Source organism: Lynx canadensis, chromosome F2 (assembly GCF_007474595.2).
Source record: "Lynx canadensis isolate LIC74 chromosome F2, mLynCan4.pri.v2, whole genome shotgun sequence".
In the NCBI taxonomy this organism is placed as follows: Eukaryota; Metazoa; Chordata; class Mammalia; order Carnivora; family Felidae; genus Lynx; species Lynx canadensis.
The window spans coordinates 70869082-70891591 of NC_044320.2; the positions used below are offsets into that span (position 1 = coordinate 70869082).

Below are 22510 nucleotides of genomic sequence, written 5' to 3' on the forward strand. Positions count from 1 at the left end.
AGAGCTTCGCGTTGTACAGGAAAAGGTCCCATCTCTTGCGATATACTCTTTCAAGAAGTCAGCTATGCTCATGAGAAAATCAACAGTGAACACAGCATAGAGGCAACATCATGCTTAAAACTTGCCCTTTCTCCGTGCCCTCCTTTACTGACACTGGCCTTTACAAGAACAGACGCAGGGCATGCCCCCATAGCAGCATGATTTCAAGTCAAGTAATTGAGAGCAAGCTCACGGTGCTGGCTGCTTTATCCAGGCCATGCGGTGAGGAGCAGGAAGTTATTCTTAGGCCCTTAGATTTCTAGCCATTGGAGGACAGTTTTTTATCTACAAGGTAATGAGGGTCGTGTCTTTGAAACTCCTGGGCTTTTAAGTGTGAGTTTGGGAAGAACGGCTGGCCTGGAAAGATATGCTGTCAATAAAAGCTTGCTTTCCTGGTCCCTGTAGCCCCTTCTCACTGCAAAACTGCCCTGCTTTTGTAACATGTTGCGGGAGCCATAAGACATCTGCCATGTCTCGGAGGGCCAGCCACCCAGTTAGGCAGGGGCATACGCTGCTACGTTATCTCAGAACAAAGACCCTGTTCAAGCCCCGTGGGAGATGGCTTCTAACAGGCAAGCTTCCAAGGGCCTGAACGCAATCGAAAGGGGATGGAGACTGCGGGCAGAAAGCAGCTGAGCCCTGGACCAAGTGGAATGGTCATGGAAATGCTGGAGAATGTCTGATAAGGAGTTTTGTGGAGGACGAAGGGGATTTAAAAGAAGTATTTGAAGAACCGTTTGGCTGACCCACATGACAAGCCATATACTCGTCCAGCAGGGCGAGGAAGCAACATAAACTCTCCCAACTCCATCCTCTCATCAATCACCAGCTTTTTAGGAGCACATAACAGAGATACAGTCTATTTTATAACAGCTTTTAACAGAATAAGGAATCATATCTTGGGCATTTTAGACTCTGGATTAGATAGAGAGATAAAAGTGGAAAAACCACTTGGATTACAGTTAAGAAAGGAAATAAATGGCTCCCTATGTGCCAGACCCCTTACTGCTCTAGCAACTTACTTAATCCTCAGAGCCCTGCAAAGTACATATGATCATTACCAGACAAAGAGGAAACTACGCGTTAGAAGAATTACATATGGCGCCAGGGTCACTAGCAGGCTGCAGAGCTGGGGTTCTGTGAGCCAACTGAAAGTCCATGTGGACAGTTGTTTTAATGCAAGGTATGGGGAGGGCCTCAATCACTATCTTAAGTCAGGCTCATATTGACACCTCTTTTGGTAACATATTCCAAGGAATAACCAGATTCCTTTGGGGAGCTGGAATTAAAAAAAAAAAAAAAGATAATCAAAGTTGTTATCACTGTTACCATTGTCAAATAATTAGGGCTAAATAATTAGTGGATAAGATTTTCAACACTTAATTTGCCTAGATTTTGTGAGATTGGAATCTGTGGCAACAGGATTTGCCTATTGAGCTATGCCATCCTTTTCAAGTTCTCTGAGACCTTGAAGTGACTGGTGTTAGCTTGCTTGCCTACTGAGACCTCACTTGGAACCGCCCCCCGAATGTCTGACTTAGTGGCCCCCAAGTATGGCAAATGAATGAGGTTTGAGATCCTGCTTGTTTTCGCCACTTACCACCTAAGCTGTGTGACCTGGGATAGGTTACCTAACCTCGCTGATCCTTAATTTCATCATCTGCAAAATATGGATATTAATAGTGCCTATGTAACAGCACGACTGTCTACCACATGGTAAACACTTGGTAAGCAAGTTTGATTTTGTGGCTGTAATAACTCCCCTCTGTTCATTTTTGCTCATTTCCAAGCTCATAACAATTCAAAAGCTGATCACAACCAGAGCAATTCCAGGAATGTAACTGTAGGAAGAACAGACAGTGAATATTTTTCTTGAGCTGCTCTCAAGAGGCTTTGGGATCTGGGGAGGAGGGTGACTTCCTGGCCCTGGTGAGAAACATAAAACCCACTTGGCCTGCCCCATCTCCTCTCACCTCACCAATACTCGGCATGGATACATTAGAAATTTGTCCCCTTTTGTGCCACAAGTTCTTATACTGAGCACAGTCAAACTGAAAGAGGCGTAGACCCCCTGCTACTTATAAAAAGCTCTTTTATGCTCTTCCAAAAGCTAAAGGTGAACCTCAATCAACTGGCTTATTTATAGTTTGAAGAGTTATATCCCTCCTACTGCCTCAGGGTTTTAATCAGAAGAAAGAACCTACTTACTGTTCATCTCCCACTGCCAAATCACACCACAGAGCTGTAGGACATTTGCCACGTCAGCCCTTTGGAGGTTGCCACAGGTCAGCAATAAGCAGTGACGTTTGAAGGAGCTTCTATCTCCAGCATATCCATCAAATAAATTACTGCCTGGCATGAGGGGACGAGGAGCAGCTGAACACCTTCCCAGAACAAAACAGTGAGTGGAAAAGCACCTGTCCCTAAGAACAGACAGATGCCAGGTTGTTTTCTACATGATAAAGTAAATATGACAGCGTCCTTGCTTTCAGACTTGGGAAGGCGAGAAGGTCAAGCACCTTACTAACATTCATCTTCCTGTCATTTAATGCTTAGAGGGACTCAGGGGAAACTGGTGTGAGGAGCCATTCTGGGAGCGGAAGCTCAGAACAGGAGTGCTTCCTGTGGGCCCTCAGGAACCCGCACAGGGCTGGACCACTGCAGTAGTTCAGGATGTTTACCGAGTACATGAAGGAATGAACGAGCCTTGGATTCATCCCATGGAAGAATGACAACTCTTGTCTATTGGTCAGCACCCCAACTGCTTTTGTATTTGCTCAATCTGAAGTGGTAAGTCCTTCTCCACTTCCTTTCCCTCATATTAGGGACTAGGCAGGCCCTTGACATTGAGCCTCCAGAATCATCTCAACTTCTGGTGCTCCCAGCCTCTAAAGCACGTTCCTCACCTTTGGAGCCCCATTAGAACGCATGCACAAGGAATGGCTTTATTGTTTACCCTGAACCTCCCAGTGTCTCTTGGCTAGAAGAGGGAACTGAGGAGAAGTTGTGAAACACCTTGAATTTGGGCCCTGGAGCCACACTGTAGTAACATACGAGTAACACTTAATAACATACGAGTGATTCAGATTTTGATTGTAAGAGGCTCTGGAAACTTTTGAGGTCAGAGTAGAAATGAGGCCACAGCTAAGGCTTAGCAGAAAAGCACAGCCTTTATGTTCAGACAAAACAGGGAAGAATTCTGTCTCTGTTATATATTATCTATACACCATATAGATCCTTGTGGGTCTGTGGAAAGGATTAGGGAAAAAAATGTGTATATATATATATATATATATATACACACACATAAGTATATATATATATATATATACACACACACACACACATATATATATATACACACACATATACTTACTGTATAACTTGGTATAAATAATAACTTGGCATAAAGGTGCTTAACAAATGGTAGTTATTGACATTGGTGTTAGGACATTTCTAGACACTCTCCATCAGGGGTTCTCAAAGTGGACACCAGCTCCCCTAAGGGCTTTAGAAACACGAAGGTGACCTTTTCAGTTGCCACAGTGCCTGGGAGAGGGGATACAAAACATTCCACAATGCTCGACAGCCCTATGCGTTAAGAACTGAGCAGCTCTGAATGGCCGTTGTGCTCCTTTCGAGAATCACTGCCACTAACCTGCTGATCCTGTCCACTGTGACTCACTGCACTCATCTACACATGTAGCCACCTCCAGGAAATCCACTTACAGACTTTCAGAAGCTCCGTGCATGTTTTGGAATAACTAGTCACTCAGGGGCTGAACAATTGGCTCCAGATGTCTCTGGAGCTTGGAATTACAAGCTTTGAGTCTAAGTTTTTCCATTGATGAATCATTCAGTTCCTTGGTTAGAAAGGATCTTCTCCTCCTCCAATCTCTTGTCATCTGTCCCTTAGTGGTACTAAAACTCCCCAAATGGTTAATGAGCATTAAATCAGAAAACATACACGGAAACGCTTGGGAATCATAAGGTTCTGTGCAGCTGTATAGTATACAGATATTCAGTATTATGTGCTGTAATACAATTGACTAGGAGCCAACTTAAGGCTTTTCTCTTGTGAAATCTGATTGGCCTGAGCAGTGCTTTGCCAAGACATATCGGGAGCCTGAGGCACAAGGAAAAATTAATGATCTTATCCTGCCTTCTTTTAAATTTTGACATTTTGTTCATCATGGATTTTTTGGCATTAATTTTGATTTTAAAATATTTTCTGACAGGGGCACCTGGGTGGCTTAGTCAGTTAAGCGTCCAACTGTTGATTTCTGCTCAGGTCATGATCTCACAGCAGTGAGATCAAGCCCTGCGCTGGGCTCCGTGCTGGAATGGAGCCTGCTTAACATTTTCTCTCCCTCTCCTTCTGCCCCTCCCCAGCTCATGCTCTCTTTTTCTCTAAATAAATAAATTAATTAATTAATTAAAAATTAGAACTATAAAAATATTTTATGACAAAATTATTTATTTTGATCACTGAGTGCTTTAGTGCCCCCCTTAAATTTTACACCCCAGGCAAATGGCCCCATCCCTCACCCTCATGCTGGCCCTGGGTCTGAAGTCTCAGCTCAGATTCCCTAATCTTCCATCCAGTTGGTTGTGCTTTGATCCAAACCTTCAGCCCTTGTTATGTACGGTGGGGAAAGACAGTCTACAAGATTCATTGCCTTCTTACAATAACTCTATAAGCATGAAGGTAGTAATGAAATGGTCCATTAGCCCCCTTTTTGCTCTACTCAATTACCCTAACTTAGCTCTTCCTTCAGGTGCCCCAGCTTCCTGAAAGGACCAACTAATTTTCAACCTGTTTGCAGATTTTTGAGTGTTCTTAATTTTGAGAAATAAACAATACACTGACAAAAGAAGGTCAAGTGTCATTTATATATTAGGATTGGCATTGCGTTTCCAATTGTTTTTCCCTGGAGACCAGCTGGTTTACACATGGATATTATGGTAGTTTATCATGGGGCTTTTATTATCTGGACCTTCCTTCCCAAATATCTTTCTCATAGCCTGAGAATGTAATAAACAACAATAGGGAGGGGCACTAAGACCAGGTCATTTCTCAGAGCCTCCCAGTCATGACTGAGCTTCCCCAAAGCACTTTGGAGCATGGTGGCTTGGGGACTCAACTGCATCCTTTATACCTTTCCAGGTGGAGGAAAGTTGGTAATGGTTCAAATCCTGCTATTTGGATTTGGAAAGTAGATCTTGTGACCCAGTAGCCTAGATATTTGCTGGACTGGAATTTTTCTTTTTTTCTTAAGAAACAACTGCCATTTGTGGAACACCAACTAATGTTAATCTATGATCATCATCAGCCCCACTTTATAGGTGAGAAACAGTGTAATAAGAAATTAAGCAACTTGCTCAGAATCACATGGCTGATTAGGAGACAGTTGGGATCTGAAGCCAGCTGTCTGGCTTCGGAGTTTCTGAGTGCATTTAATCACTGTTCTATTCCGCATCTTGGACACCATCAAGCAGGGCAATTGGGGTTAATCCTTGCAACAGCTCCACATGCCAGATATTATACCCATTTCCACTTGATGAATGGAGACTCCAGAAAGTAAAATAACTTGACCAAACTTAACTCCTTTGTAGCTGAGTAAAATCCAGACATGCTCCTTTACGATCACATTTCCCTCTGTAGGAAGGGCATTCACGGGCAAATCAGGCTGTATGACCAGGTACAAGTATGCAGCCCAGAAAGAAACAAGAAATGGATTTCTTTTTTATCAGATCTTAAGGGGGAAACAGAGCCTAGGTGAGACAGATCAAAAGGCTCATTGAGCAGTGGTGCCCCCCCAGGTCTCCATTACTTACCAAGCAGGTGGGCTGAAAGGTGACCTCTGATGACCCAGAAAGGGCCAGCTTCATTTTATGAATAAATATGTGAGTGCTGATTTCATCTAATTCATCTCACTTCAGCCTGGTAGCCTCAGAAAATACAGAAACCACAAAGCTCTCTGCTGAGGCCTGATTTTTGGAGGAGGCCAGTGTGTGTTCCAGGAGCCCAGCGCCCCCGCACTCCAGCTGGCACCCTCACCCAGGCCCGGGGAGCCCCGCCTCTGGAGGACAGCGCTTCCTACCGGTCACCTTTCTGCGCTTTTGTTCGTGGCATCTGGGTTTAGATGAATGAGATTTACACGGTTTTAATAAACATTAATAACCATCTTAATCTCAGCAAACCTTTCACAGGAGATATTCAAATCACTTCCCAGTCATCTTAGGGGCCCAATGAGAGTGAAGTAATCATTTTGCAAAGCTGTGCCAACCCTTCCGGGCCTTTTGGGCCTCATTTAATCTGGGTCTGTGTGACAGGGAATGTGTCCGGGGAGAAAACAAAGAAATACTTAGGATGGCCATACAGGCAGACCGCACCCACCGGCCCACTTTCATTTTCGAGTGTTGTACTCCTGTCTCTATCTTTATTTATCTACTCTCTGTGCTCCGTTCTTTTTGTAGTGGGATGTTTGATAATATTAACAATAATAGCAGAAGCTCACATTTGTTGAGTGCTTACCATGTGCCAAACAACGAGCTGTGTTCCTTAAGTGCATCTTTCATTTGGTCGTCCCAACTATATCATTAGCTAGACATCCCCACCTTACAGATGAGAAAACAGTCTCAGAGAGGTTGTTTGTCCCAGGTCATATAACCAATAAAGCACATGTCACTTGCCGGGTTCCAACTGAGGTTTGTTTGTTTCTAATGATCTTTGGTTGTCACTGGGATAGCCTGATCATTTACCTTCCTGTTGAAACCAAAATATTTGGAACAAATGGTATTGTATAGTTTGGAAAAAAAAAATCGTCTCAAGTAGACTCAGCCTTTGTAGGCTAGGGGTGAGGGTGGGAGGGAAAAAAGAGAGAGAGGTTACTTCAAAAAGCCTAGTGAATTAGGAAGCTATAAAGTGAATTTTAAAATCCCTATCCATCCATCCATAGGATCAGGCTGAATGAACTCCACGTTCATGAGCCATTAGAGCTGAAGGTGTCTCAGGGATTACCTAACTTGAGCTTCTTATTTTACACTTGAGGAAACTGAGGAACAGAGAAGTGAAGTAACTTGTTCAAGGTTATTGTAGTCATAAACATTTGGATTATTCTCTTGGAGACTCCTTTCTTTTTACTATTATTATTTGTTATTATTTCTTAACACATTTTGTGATATACATGGGCCGAATGCTAACACAAAATAAGATATTTTGCTCTGATGTATTTTTATGGATAAATCACTACTTAGCATCTAGACAGATGGAAGTTCTAGAATACTTACAACAACTAAGAACAAATGAAGCCAGCACGATTATTCTCCAGAATCATCAAAATTGTCCTGTTCCAAAATTCAACATGTTAACATGCCATTCTCAAAAGGATGGCTGTTTTCTCTGATATAAGACGGATGCCCTGTGTTGATGGTTTGTGTGTCTCAGAAGGAATTCTCTGATGGCAGATGGGAGTTAGCTGTTCGTATGCTTGCACACTGAAGGACACTGGATTGCACAGTGGACTCTTTTCTGGCAGGGACCTTGTGTTAACAGAGCAGAAACGTGGAGAGGCATTCTCGCCCAGATGCAGAGCTGACCAAACTCTAGACTCATAGAGTTAAGACCCTGAAATACCTTTTCAGGATTAAGTTGTGCTATCACAATTTATCAACCAGGAAATAGCCAGTGATCACTTAGTTTACAATATTATCATTTTTAAGAGGAGGAGGAATGATAGGAAGTAATAAAGGGCCACCCTACAAATTCCTTTTAATTATACTGGGGAGGAATTATTTGGTTTATTTTGAAAGTCAAACCTGCGTCTCCCCAGCTACCATAAAAATTTCAACGATTATACCTCTGTGAAAACTAAAGCCACAGGTGAATTTTTGGAGAGTGATACATGCATTCTTTCTCATTCAACATTTGTTGGATAGTGTGCCCTGTGCCAAAAAGATATGAAAGACACGAAACAGGCAGTTTCCTGACCTCATGGAACTTGCAGACTTGGGTGGAGAGGTAAGAAAGGGTATACAAGTAAACACACGATTGTAGTAACGCCGGGTTGAGACAACTCGTTCTCCAGTCAGACTGCTGGGGGGTCCACTCACACTCCATATTTCACTAGTTCTGTGACATTGAGCGAGCTACTTAATTTCTCAAAGTCTTGTGTCACCAAATGTGAACTAGGGATAATAATAATACCTTTTGTGAAAAGTTCTCATTGGGTTAAATGAGACAATATACATAAATGCTTAACAGAGTATGAGGTAAGTATTCCAAAATAATAGCTGTACTAACAGTGGTTCTTACACTCCTCTTGCAAATAGGTTAATGGAAATATGAACAAAAGAAGGGCACTTAACTAAAAAGGGTTGGGGTGGCAGTAGATGAAGACTATAGAGTGAAGAAGCAGGAAGATGAGTATAAATGGTAGGGCAGATTGGGTCCAGGGTGGTTGGAACTGGGATAAGAAGTGGTGGTTCTCTCCTTTAGGTGCTTGTCGAGGCAAGTCCAAAGGCTTGGAGGCATGGAAAAACCTCAGCCATTCAAAGCAAGGCTTATACTTCCTTCCAGCTGGACCAGAGAACACTAAGGCCAGAGGATGAAGTACAGCAGGAGACAGGAGATGTACAAGATGGATTGCAAAGGACCTGACTTTACCTTGAAGGCTTCGCAGGTCATGGAAGAATTTTCATCAGCAGAGCGACATCACAGAATTTTGGAAGGGTCACTCCAGCTACAGTATGGACTAGAATGGCTCGAGAAAGATTAGATCTGAGGCAGGGGTGCCCGTGACAAGTCTGTTGCAGAAATTCAAGGGACAAATGAAGAGAACCTAAACCAAGGCAGTGACAAGGGGAGCAAAGAGAAGTGATGAGATTTGAGACTTTTGAGAAGAAAGGCGTGGGCCTTGGCAATTAATCGGATGCGAGGAGCAAAGGCAAGAAGCAGTCACGGACGACACCCGGATTTCTGGGTGGGGAGACTGGAAGGCTGGAAAAGCAGGTCTAGTGGGAAAGATGGTGTGTTCGATTTGAGCCATGCTGAGTTTGCGGCTCTTTACAGGATTTTCAGGGAGAGATGCACTTGGGTAGAGAGGTCTGGCACTCCGAAGAAATACAGGATATTAAAGTCATGGAGAGGATCCAAGAAATTATTTACGTGATGAAAACACTTGATTTAAAGCCATCTACTGAATCCATTTTTGTTGTTTTTGCTGTTAAAGATGAGAACACTAAAGGCAGAATATATGGTTCTTCTAGAAGACCAGCTTTCAATTTTATTAAAATAAATGACCCACTCTGATGAACATAATAATGATTTCTAAGGCGTCTTGCCATTCTAACACTACGATTCTATTGTTCCAAAACACTGCTGTGAATCTGGAATTGCATTTGATGACAGTAATCCCGTGGCCTTAAAACTTCCTTTGGGGTCGGGGAGGGGAAACTATATATACATATTTTTTTTAAAGAAAAGCTCATTAGTCACACATTTTTTTTCATTTTTTTTTTAAATGAAAGCCATACGACCCTAAACATGCAGTACGTATGCTTATAAAAAGGAAAAACCAAGGAAAGACACTATCTACATTTACCTACTCTGGTCCCAATTGGCCGCAAACAGCAGAAGAATCTTCCTGCCGTAGTGATCTCGGCTTTCCAGCACTCCAGGGAACCCATCGATGAGAGCCCTCTTAATGCCAGGATCATCAGCCTTGAAGTTTTTGAACATGTCCAGGTGTAGCTGGCGGTACTGAAAGTACTGGGCCAGGAGTCTAAAGGCATCTGCTTGGTGAAACTTCCTGGCTCGGAGAAATCTCAGGATGAAGGCATCATCTGTACGCAAAAATCCAATGTCAGGCCTGGTGATGATCATGTCCCTGACTTGCTGGATATCCTGATGTAAAACATCTGGGTTTTCATTCAGTTCCAGGCGAGCTTTCTCTATAGTCTCTGGACTGAGTCCGGCCTGTAAATGGGTCATCTTGGCCAAATCTCCTTTCCAAGTGCTTAATTGCTGATATTTTGGAAGAAGGGAGACTGGTCCCATTCACCCGATGGTCTGCTGAAATCGGGGCCCATTCAACAGTTTTTCTGCTACCAAGCTGCCACTGAAACAGACAAACCGAAGGCCTTCTTTCTGTTCTTAGAAAGCAGTAGGACATTCAGGTCCTATGTGGTGGTGGCCATCCAGAAAGGAGGCAAAAACGAGACCATTTCTTACTGCAAAACAAATGCACACAAGAGAGACAAAACAGTGATGATACAAAGAAAATCTGGGCAAATTAATTGGAACTTAGATAAAAAAAAAAAAAAAGGCGGTATTGTGCTGTGGGTTTGATTAGATTAGGTATCCAAAGAATAAAGGCTAAATTATCGTTAAAATGGTGTAATTGGGATAATTTTATTGTTGACCTCCTGAATGCATAATATGCAAATATTTGGAACTTTCTAGTCACACTGACTAGTTACCATAATAGTGTATGGTCCGATTAGTAATAGATCGCTCTTTTATTAAGTACTTTAAGAAACACTAAGAAGAAAGATCCTTCTCTGTTACAGCATGCTTTATGGGGCTGTTCACAGGCCTCGATGTGGCAGAGAAATTAGGGCTGCTGTACAATTTATTAGCCTCCCCATTAGCCTCTTTTCTCAAAGAGAAGTACCTTTCACAGAAATGCCCCCTCCCCCACCTTTTTCAAAGGCAGTTATTTGCATCTTAACAATAAAAAGGGACTGTTAAAGGTCACTCTATCCTAACCCCACAGGTACCTAATTACTCAAAACTGAGCTGACAACAGCTGGGGGGAGGGGGAGGGGGGCAGCCTCTTGGCTGGAAGCCTGACCTTCAATAACCAAATTCAACAGCAATGAGAAAGGATGCTCACGTGTCTTACAAGCGGCTTTATTATTTGCCTTTGTTAGTCTTCTGTAGGAAAGGCAAAGGGATTTGAAACTCCTGATTGCTTTCCTGCTGACCCAATATCCACACAGGCTTAAAAATCCTCCCATTTACATAACTTTCCTGTTGTTCGGAGATATTATTTTACTTATGATGATTGTTTTAATCTCCTCATACGTATCTCTTAAGATGTCTACACCTAAACGGTATACAGAAGGACATCTATATTATTTACATCTTCCTCATTTTAAATATAAATTCATATTTTAATGCCTTCAGATATTTGTTTGGTATGATCTGGAAGTTCTAAAAATCAGAAGACATACTAGGTGTAAATGAACTTGAAGGCATATTTTTTTCCTAGCTTCCCTAGGTCGACAGTATCTGCAATCAGAGGAAGAATATTTATTCCCAACTTAGTTATTATTGGTAATGCTTTATCATACAAAATAATGTAAAAGACAAAATTATTCTTCTGCTTAATTTAGAATGACCAGTTAGTTCTTAAGGGAGACAGTCAACTCACACATTTCTGTTTTATATTGTGGTATAGGGGAGATGAAGAATAGTTAAAGTAACTGGTATTCATTGTCAAGATGAGGGAGTAATAGAAATTCGATGTGTAAAATGTTGGCTTTGTAAAATAGTTTGTAAGAAAACGGCATTTAGCTCTGCAATATGCAAAAACAAGAAATAGAATAAAGTCTTGAGCTTCACTAATTTTAAGGACTTAGGATTGTAAATGGAAAATAATGCTACGAACTATTCCCAGGATTGGAAGAAACTGCCAAACCCATCTCGTTCAACACCCATCTGATGTTAAAATTCCCTGTCTAGTAGCCTTACAAAAGCCGTTCAGAAAATTCCCTTGTTTGATGTCTCCTTTTCTAGTTTATCCCTACACTCACAGCAATATGTCCTTACTATTCCCACCAACGAACTGACCAGGAAGATCATATAATTTATTATCCAAATTTAGACATGAGGGGGTGCTAATAATAATAATAATGCTAGCACAATAGCTATAAACTGGGACAATTCTAAGCAAACCCAGAAAGATGGTCACCCTACTAGTGATGATATTTTTGTTCCTATATCCAATAGACAAATTTCAGTACTCTTTATGGGTGACCCCTATCAATATTTTATATTGCTGACTTCATCCTTCTTAAAACTCTCTCCCCCATTCTCCCACTCTCTTTCTCTAACTCCAGACACCGTGATTTTTCTTTTAGCCGTGTTGATCCCTGCTCCCTCTTCTCTTTCTGTGAACACTTTACTGGGTGTTTCCAGGATCTTGCCCCAAGATGTGACCTCCTACGTGTAATATAACTTCAGTCTATAGCTCTTTCTCGGTCTCCAGGCTACATATCCAACTGCCTTTTCAGCAACCTCACAGACACATCTTCTACACACCACAGACTCCATATGCTTAAACCTGAACTAACCATCGTTCCTCATCTTGAATTTGTCCTTCCACCTCCATCCCTTAGTGACTAATGTCACCTTCTGTGCCGCTTCCATTCTAAAAACCTGGGAGTCCACTATTATTCCACTCTCTCCCTTATTGCCCACTTCCAGACAATTACTTCCATAATATTTCTTAAATCTGCCCATTTTTTCCATCCAATCTCACACTGTCTGTTTAGCCTTGCAACATTCTCCCTATGGCACCTTTGCTGCCAAACTTGCCCTTCTCTCGTCCATTCTCTGTATTGTAATTGAAATCTGCTCATGTCATTCCTTGAATTGTCCAATTGTCCTAAGATAAAGTATAAAACTATGTAATAAGGTTTTTAAGACCCTTCGCCGTGTCGTGCCTATGTCTCTCCAGATTCACCATCTGGCCAAGTAGCCACACAGAGTCACTTGACATTTCTCCTCACCTCTCAGGACCTTGACAAAGAATAACCACTGATGAACTCCTCTTTGCCCTTCAGGAGTCATCTTGGACATCACTTTCTCTAGGAAGCCTCCCTGACCTTCACAGGTCACTGGTAGCCTCACAGCCCTGACCGCATCATTTCACTGCCATTTTCCTCCCTCCCTTTTTCCTCTGAACTCTTTGTGGAGAAGAGCTGGATCCCGCTTATCTGTGTATCCCCAGTACAGGGCCTGGCACAAAGAGTGTCAGCTCCATGGGTGGAGCACCCTTGTTACGCTCACCATCTGTCCTCAGCACCTAACACAGTGTCTACCGGGGCATAGGTGCCCGAAAAATATAGAGAGTAAATGCATAAAGAAGGTAGTCAAAACATTGTTTCAATGAGTGAGTTGCTTCCCATTCTGTTGGATGCCTCTGGAATCATTTTCCTTAAATGACAGTGTTGCAGCTAACTTAATTTCCTAGGAGAATTTAGCCTAGGCACGTTGTACTTCAGATTACTGCCTCCTTGAAGCACGCTTGGTGATGGTCCCTGTTCCAAGCCATGGCACAGGACGTTTAGACAAGTCATAGCAATAGCTTGTCCCCTTCAGAAGATTTAAAGGTTCTGGGAGCAAGTTAAACACCTTATAGTTCAGGGAACTCTACAATGTTTCTGAAATAAATTACTATGGGTTCAAGGAGAGAGCGGAGGTTGCATTTTTCATGGCCTGCTTCCACACATAGCTATGCCTCCAATCTATAATAACTGAAATAAATTTGCTTCAATCTACATCTTTATTCTGTCCTCAGCATACAGTAGAAGCTTCTGGGGAGAGAACCCAAGCTAGGGTCGCTGGGTTTCATACTCAGGATGAAACAGATATTTTCCATTAAAGGCAAATCCTTCACTTCAGATCTCTGAATAAACTGCTACTTAAAGAACAACTTCAATTGATAATATTTAAGGTTAAAAATGCTATGCCGTTCAAGAACGTTCTCCAGGACGTAGCATTTCACTTGACTGTCATCTTCTGTTCACGTGAAGGACTTGGTTCTCATTCAACTTTTCTAAATTTGTCAAACAAGTATAAAGGGATCCATTGGACTTGGTATCACATGAAGTAGGAGTCATTTTCTGTCCTAGGGGTATGAATACTAACAAGAGCTTTAATTTCCAATTTATTATAACTGTAGTTATTATGTCCCAGGCACTTAATACTCTCTATTTATATATTACATTCTTTAATCTTTAGAACTGTATGAGAAGAGTATATTATTGTCTGCATTTTTCAGGTGAGGGAACTGAGGCATAGAGAGGTAAAATGAGTTTCCCAAGGTTACACAGCTACTAGCTGGCAGATATTGGATTCAAGACCAAGTAATCTTTCTCCAGTCCCATGCTCTTTTCTACTGTGCTGTTCTGCCTCTTACGTGTAGCAAAGAGGTTCTAATATTTACTACTTAAGAGCTGTGTGACCTTCAGTGAGTCACCTTCCCTCTCAGAACCCTACTGTCCTTTACTAAAATTCCTTCTAGATTTACCACTCTATAAGCCTAAATGTGCTGAAGGAGTTGACAGACATTCTTCGGTAGCCTAATACCATACCTTACAGAAGTCTAGTGTTGTCCTTGTTTTTTCGCCAGAAGATGACTAAAGCTGTTTAAAAAATCTAGCTGTCGATGCCTTTTCCAGCTGTCGCAAACTTTTGCTCTTCCTTTATGTATTTTCCTTTGGCTAAAATGCCAGATCAAAGATCTTACCATTCTATTTGAAGGATTGATATTTTGCCATGCCTAGCAGAGTGCGAAACATGATCCGGGGACTGAAATGTGCTTGATAATCAAAAAGGGTACTTCAGATAGATGCATGTGGGCCTCAGAAACCACCTTTCCCATTGCTGTTTGGGTCCCAAATGATTCTTTTTTTAGACATTGTTACAGATACATGGAGAGTAACTCACCATGTGCCCTAGGGAGCCCAACATAGGAGCTAACTTCCACTTCTAACGCATCTTTTTTCTAATAAACTACACATTTAAGTAGTAGTATTTTGTATGAGAGAGAGAAAAGAAGAATCTTTGTATCGTGATATTTGAAATCATGGCATCCATAGATTTAAGATTCTCACTTCCTCTCAAGTTTCCATTAGAAAAGATCTATTTGTGTATTCCCTTATGCAAAATTCAGCGCACGCACACACACACACACACACACACACACACACACACACATACCTATAAACATATATCCTAGTATTTATGAACTAAAGAATCCAGGTGGAAAAGTCATTTCAGAAAGCAAAATAATTGAAATAAAATTGATTTTGGTTATTTTATAATTTATTACTTTCATTTATTTCATTATCTTCAGAAACACACATTAAATATAAGCCAATAATCAGATCTTGTCTACAGACTATGTACATGTGTATGTATTATCTCAAAGCATTTTACACCAATTGTCTTTCTTCATTGTTACAGTGATACTGCAAGAAGTAGAAGAAAAAGAATTCTTTAGGAGATGCTGAGGACCATGTGAACTGATGTAGGTAAAAGTGCTTTGGAAATAAAAAGCTCCATTTTACACTTACTGTAATCTTGTTGATACCATAATTTTGTTGTTTCCAGGTAAATAAAAAGATACTGAGTCTTAGAACAACTAAGCACTGGTCTTAAGTCAGATAATAAACTAATGTTAAAAACTCGGGGCATGAGGAAACAAATATTTGTTGAGTACTTATTATGTGCCTACAGCTTTGATGTTCTATGATCTCATCTCCACACCAATCTTTAAAGCCGGGTTGTTAATTATTATATGAGAGGATAAATCTGAGGTTTAGATAGATCAATTATAGCTAGAAGAATGAAGATTCACACCTCAGTCCACCTGACATAAAGCCCATGTTCTATCAATGACCTTGCCCTGCCACTCAGTGTAGGTGATTTCTCTACACCACTTGTCCCCTCACAATGACTCACTCACACAACAGGCACACACCCACACCCCACCAGTCCTAAGGAAGATCATTTAAAGGATGTTGTAAAGTTGGCCAGATCTGGGGAGGAAAGAGTATATTGTTGTCACGACCAGAAAGATAAAATCTATGAAGCCTAGATACTGTTGGAAATATAAGAACATCAATAAATAATGAAAATACTTCAAATATTTATTGCATTGGGATGTTCTTGGTAATACAAAGAATCCTTCTAAGTACACATAAATTTAAATTAATACAAATATAAGTGAGAAACTATACCCACATTTGTTTTTATGAGAAAAAAATGAAAAATGAATCTCAGAGATAAAACTTTCCACATGAAAGTCTAATCAACTACCTCATTCATTAGTAGGTGTGAAAATTATGTTTCCAGATTTTAAATGAATATTGAATTAAGTTAACCCCAATGACTCTTCACCTTTCTAAAATCTCACTTCAAAATTTTTAACTATGTTTTTCCCCTAGGAATGCTGAAAGGAATTTTTATACTGAATGAAATAAAAATAGATGCTGCTGATACATCTAGACAAAAATTGAAAATCACAGTGAGCAAAAATCTTTTTTTTTAAGTACAACTGTATTTGAAATCTTTTCCGAAAGATGATAAGCTCCCTTACTGCCAGTGGCACCTACATTTAATCTTACAGGCTGGCTGATTATAATATTCTTTGGTGCTAAATAGAAAAGAGTCTTTTTTCCAAATGATGAATTTGAAACTGACCATTAGGGCTTGTATGACTTCTCTGCATAAGTACTGGCAAAAGAACATAAATCCTGGGAGTAACAGAATGGTTCCTAGTCCATCAATGTTCTCTCAAACATTACCCAACTTGCAGTTATGAACTACTTATACCAGGGGCAGGGAGAGAAGTCTAGAAGGATAAAAGGGAGACCTTTAATCATCTGAAAGTACAGTGTGACCAGAATTTAGCCCCTGGCTCACGGTCAAATGTCCATCACCTTTAGCTCAATCTTAGCCCAGGGCTTACCCTTGCCATATAAATATTCATTGTGTTGACTCCATTGGCACCCTTTAAAATAGCAACTAAGCACACAGTCATCTTCTCCCATTTGCTCTTGCCCACAAGAAAGATTAAGAGTAAATTGGAATGAGTTCCATCAGAGTAGAGACACTGGGAACTTGTACCCAAAATAAATGCCAGGTCAGAATTAGAGTAGTCTGGGACGCTGAAGATGGACCTTTTGACAGACGATTGTGACCTTTGTTCTAGAACAAGCTATACGACTTTTATTCTTTTAGTTTGCTTTGGGAAAAATAATTCAAGGAGTTGATGGAAAAGACAACTTGTAAAGAAGGCATGGGGTTTTTCTGCCTCTTCACTGTAGAAGGGTATTTAGTTGAAGTAGTGTTTACCTTACACCTCACTGTATGTTAAATAAAGACAATCTACAGGGAAAAATGTATTAAGATGTAGAAAATTAGACTAGAACTTTTTCTATGCTATTAAACTATCCCCATAAGAAGTCACTGGCAGTCAATGCCCCAATTTAAAATTTAATTTTAGTTGTGCTTCTTAGGAGTATCAGCAGGAGGGAGAGGAAAAAACAAACAAACATGTGACTCTTCTCTCATCAAGGGAAGAGGGTATTTCTCTAAGAATAGACTCTTCAGGGGTGCCTGGGTGGCGCAGTCGGTTAGGCGTCCGACTTCAGCCAGGTCACGATCTCGCGGTCCGGGAGTTCGAGCCCCGCGTCGGGTTCTGGGCTGATGGCTCGGAGCCTGGAGCCTGTTTCCGATTCTGTGTCTCCCTCTCTCTCTGCCCCTCCCCCATTCATGCTCTGTCTTTCTCTGTCCCCAAAATAAATAAACGTTGGAAAAAAAATTAAAAAAAAAAAAAAAAGAATAGACTCTTCGGAGGAAGAGGATCTGGAAAAATGTAAGAAAGGCAGGGTTCACCCAAAGATGGCCACTGAAGCCACTTGCTTTCTTTTCCTCTCTGTTTTCCCCAGCATTCTATGTGACTGGGACCCTTCTAGATGTGATCAGGCAGATGATGTTGGCCACAGGAATTAAAGTTAAGAAAACTTCGAGGTCGACATAGAACACAACAAGGTGCATAAGGGTGAGGTGGGAAGAAAGGGGTTATCTGTATAACTTTCTCCTCAACTACAGTTATAATTTCTAAGCTGTTATTGTCTTAGATCCCAGGATGGTTCTTGTTTTGTTTTAGTAGGAGTGCCCTTATTTGTTAATCAGATATTAAGGTGGAACTGTTTAAAAAGAAGGAAATTGTTTGTTGTCTTTACTTCTCAAAGTGTGGTCCATGGATGGGCAGCATCAGCAGGACCCAGGAGCTTATTGGGAATACAGGGTGTCAGTACCCACCTAGACCTGCTGAACGGGTACCAGAATTCCCAGGCAATGTGTATGTACCTTGTTTGGGAAGCACTGCTCAAGAGGATTTGCAGTGAATCAAAAGGATGGAGAAGGTAGGTTAATTACCTGTGAGGTCAAGCTCACCCTGCCTGTGAAAAACAGTGCTACTGTGTCCAACAGGAGACTAAAAGCACATCCAGTGTCTCACTCCTTTTGGGATACCAATGCTCATAAAAGCTTGTCAGATTGCTCACTCCATTAATTGTACATGTGCTTGTGTGCTCTATATGTAAACAGAAAACAATGCAGAAAGGAAGGAGTGGGGTAAGCAAGAAATGCTAAGAGAAAGGAAGGGAGAAAAAGAAGGAAGAGAGAGAAAAAGAGGAGAATCTCACGTTTTGTTTATTTTGTGTTATTTTGATCACACATCAGACTAGAGTTCTCTTACTCATAAAACCTATGACGGGAGCCCTTCCGCCATTCCCAGGCCCAGGACTTCCCTTCCTCCCAAACTACAACATAATGAACACTGAATACACTATGTAACTTAAGACATATAAAGGTATGGAGCTTTAGGCAAGACATTTGACCAATAACAGAAGCTGAATTGACATGATGTGATTTCAAGGAGAAGAGGTGGAGAAAGTTGGCTTACATAATATCAATAAATTGGAGATGTGGTTAAAAGGGTCCAGAAGACAAGAGCAATCATCTTAAAACACATATGGGGAAAATTCCTGCTGGCTCAGAAATCAGGAAGAAGAAAGGCTCATAGAAAGTTGGCTGCCTACACAGAAAACTTTCTCATACCGAAACATGTCCATGAAAAGGGAGAGCACCTGGCCAGAGAAGAGATGATAAAGGGCTGTGAAGGGAAGCAGAGGTAGTGAACAATAATGAACTTATTAACTGAATAAATGAAAGGTGTTTGAGGGAAGGTGAGTGTCCAGTTGATTTCCACATTCATGAAGAATCAAACCAAAGACAAACTTCGCTTTAGCTAAGACAAACTTGGATAGAAAGGTAAGCATGGTTCTATCTAGAGAGATACAACACTTGGGATTGATGTTAGGGGGTTACAGACTTGCAGCAATTCACATTGTGGATCTTCTCCTGAAACAAATTTATATCACTGAAATCTGGATAAAATGAACAACGATCAAAATTATCAAAATTTGGGAGAAGGGTGTAATGTAGGAAAAGATCTCTCTTGGCAATGTTGAGGGGTATTTCTGGGCTGACTACATGGGACCAAACTTCGTAGTTTTTATATTCGTTTTGCTATGTTACCTCCTGTCTCAGTAACTATGTAACAGGAAAGGAGAGAAGATCCAAATAAGTCTGAATCCATTTACTAAGGATGGCTCTGCTTTGAGGAAGTGTGTGTAAAGTCATGAATAGACTTCTCAGGGTTAATAAGGTGTCTTTTTGTAAAGCTTGCAAAAGTGAGAAGACACCACTAGCTCTGAAGAGTTCCTGAGTCCCCCGTTTGGGAAATAAAAATTTACCAGCTTTGCACTCCACGATTCCAAAAGGATGTGCCCTTTGTGAACATGTCTACAAAAATGTATGATGCCACTGTGATGGAAAATATGTCTTCTGTTCACCTTTAAATCCATTATAAAAATGAGAATGTTATGTTACTGAAAATACGAAAAAAGTGAAACAGCCCTTAATAGAAGAAAGAATAAAAGAAGCAGCCAGGATAGGAGCACTCTATAAAAATTAATAAGCCTAGCATAATATTTCATCAGAGAAAGGCATCACTTCTGAGACAGATGCCTGTAAATCTCACCGAAGCAGCATTGTTTTGAATTTTCCCCAACCTCAGGAAATTGTATTAAGCACAGGAAGGCAGCAGCATTAGAGGCACTGGATTCCTGGCCTGAGTTTCTGTTTTGAAGCAGCTAGAACAGGCAATATGTACACTTTAAGAAATTATCTGGGATGAACCATTCTTTGCAAACAGATAAGGGTATATTAAGAATCTTGTTTCTTTGGGATGTGAGGGGTCTTTTTTACTGTGGATATTACCAATCTAAAGACAGTATATAAATGAGCAAATATTTCACCAAATATTTTCACTAGTTTTTTTAGTTTGAGTTCAAAAGTGAGTGAATTTTAGAGGCAAATTGAATTATGCCAGTATTTATGTAACTAATAGCGGCAAGTACCTTTTGACAAAATCTACTCTTCTTCATTCCAGAAGAGTATTTGGTGGGAATTTTTCCTCAAAACTTCTTCCAGAAGATACTTGTTTTTCACTAGCTTTATTTTTGACAAAATGAGCAAGCCAGTTTAGACAAAACTTGCTTTATTGACTCTTTTTTTTTTTTTTTTAAGGAAAGCAGAATAAATGTACAAGAGTGATTTTTAAATAAGCCTTCTCTGTGCTCTGGTTTAAACTTACTTGTTTAATTAAGACATTATTTTCATATGAAAACACGATCCATTTCATTTTTAATTAAGATGTTATTTTGTTATTTTTATGAAAAATAATTTGCAAACAAAAAAACCCACCCAATACTTTGCTCTTCAGTAATAATTGATTAAATGGGTATTCATTGAAAGATTTTCATTTCTGACAGGCTCAAGTTCTTATTTTCTGATGTTTGTTAACTCTTATAAAAGAGATGATCCTGGATAAATTAAAGAGGTGCTATGACTTGGGTTTGGACCTTCCGGATATTTGAAAGATGTTCCAACTTCCCTTCAGCTGAGATAGAAAATGATAGCACTCTAAAAGCAGAGCCCAGCAGAACATAGTTACATAAAATGCCTTTTCAATTTTTGCACTCTATTACCCTTTACTATTATGGGAAAATGGTGTTATCGCCTGATTACTGAGAAAGCACACAAAAATCTCGCCTTCCAAATCCGAGTCAGTCCTTGACTAGTGATGAACAAAGACAGGCCATCTGCTCTGAATATCATTACTACTTTGGCCTTTTGGCCACGGGATCTATCTTCTCTGCCTCAAAGAGAGGTTTAAGGTTGGAAAACCGAAATGAAATAACTAGACAGGAAGAGACCCGGGAACAAATAGCACTTTCCAATGAGAGCCACATTTGTTAGGTTATCATCATCAACATTTTAATTTTTACTCTGGCCACAGAGTTCATCTTTGGGGGTCTCCATTTTACAAAACATTTCAGTAAAAAACTTAATTCCAGAGTTTCTGTAATAAACGCTTAGGAAGGCAAATTGGCGTGTGGGTGAATATGAGTCATCAGTCACCCCCACCCTGCTTCCTGGTGATTCTCCATTGGAAAACCAGAAACACAGATTGAGCTTACATATCTGTTTTGCTGGAATAACACTATACCCCAGGCCATGTTAATTTGCTGAACTAACTAAAACAGCCCCTAATCTGCTGAAAGGCAGCTGGCTAACTGCTGGTGTCTGGCAAGTGCCCCATCTGTCCCCCTGTTCAGGGTCTCTCTCTGTCCTGGCTTCACTTTCCCTTTCTCTCAAGCAGGCGTCTCTTTGTTTTCAAGGGTGTCGTACACCTGAACTTTCCTTCCTGCGCCTGAAAACTTGGGTTCTTTTGCTCTACCCTGAGGACCTCGGGCTTTGTCTAAGTGACAAGACACAGTTGTGTGGACTGTAGTTACGGCGCTGGTGATGGTGGAGATCATGACGGTGATGGTGGAGAGATGGGGGTGCTGATGGTGTAAGGGAGCGCAGGCTGAGCGGGCGCCGGGAGGAGGAGGATGGACCGCGAAGGCGTGGAAAGTGGGGTGCGGAAGGGATGGAGTGCGGAGGGATTGCAGATGGGAGCTGTCCACGCACCGAAGTGCTGAAACGCCGCAGCCATGGCATCGCAAGAGCTGGGGGGAAAGGCGGGGAGGCGCTGCAAATACAGAAGGGAGAAAAAAGGCAACAAATACCTTCACACAGCCGCTCAGCCTTGCTTTAGGAATGTGTTTCTGCAGGTGTCCTCGCTGCTGAGCTGAGTGGGTGAGATCCCCTATTCTGGCAGGTTCGGGCTCAGATTTCTCTAGAAAGCTGTGAATGAGAGCCCCGGCTCCACGGGGCTGTGATTTTGGTAGGAGGCGTGTGCGCCGGAGACTCTGTCCTTCTATACCAAGCCTGGCTTTCCCCTGGGTCCTAAGTGCCTCCGCACCGCCGCTTTCCCCCGTTCCATCAAGACAATACCAAGAATTACTGTAATTTTGTAACACCTGGGAGAAAAAGTACAGGAACCATCACCCCCGACCCCAACTACCACCAATCTTAAAAACAGAATCTTTCAGATTAATGCAACCTCTGAAACGGACCCGTGTGTGTGTGTGTGTGTGTGTGTGTGTGTGTGTGTAAATTTAACAGATGAAAAAGTATCACAAACCTATATGG

At 41.2% G+C, this 22510-nt stretch overlaps 1 protein-coding gene across 1 annotated transcript in view; it reads right to left on the reverse strand.

Moving 5' to 3' along the window:
- CLVS1 (clavesin 1) overlaps window positions 1-22186 on the reverse strand; it is a 171938-nt gene extending 149752 nt beyond the window's left edge. The window contains exons 1-2 of the mRNA XM_030303731.1: window positions 22045-22186; window positions 9645-10272 (exon numbers count right to left, since the gene is read on the reverse strand). Coding sequence (XP_030159591.1) covers window positions 9645-10099 — 455 coding nt within the window. The 5' untranslated portion in view covers window positions 10100-10272; window positions 22045-22186. The remainder of the gene's footprint in view (window positions 1-9644; window positions 10273-22044) is intronic.
- Between the last annotated feature and the right edge of the window lie 324 nt (window positions 22187-22510).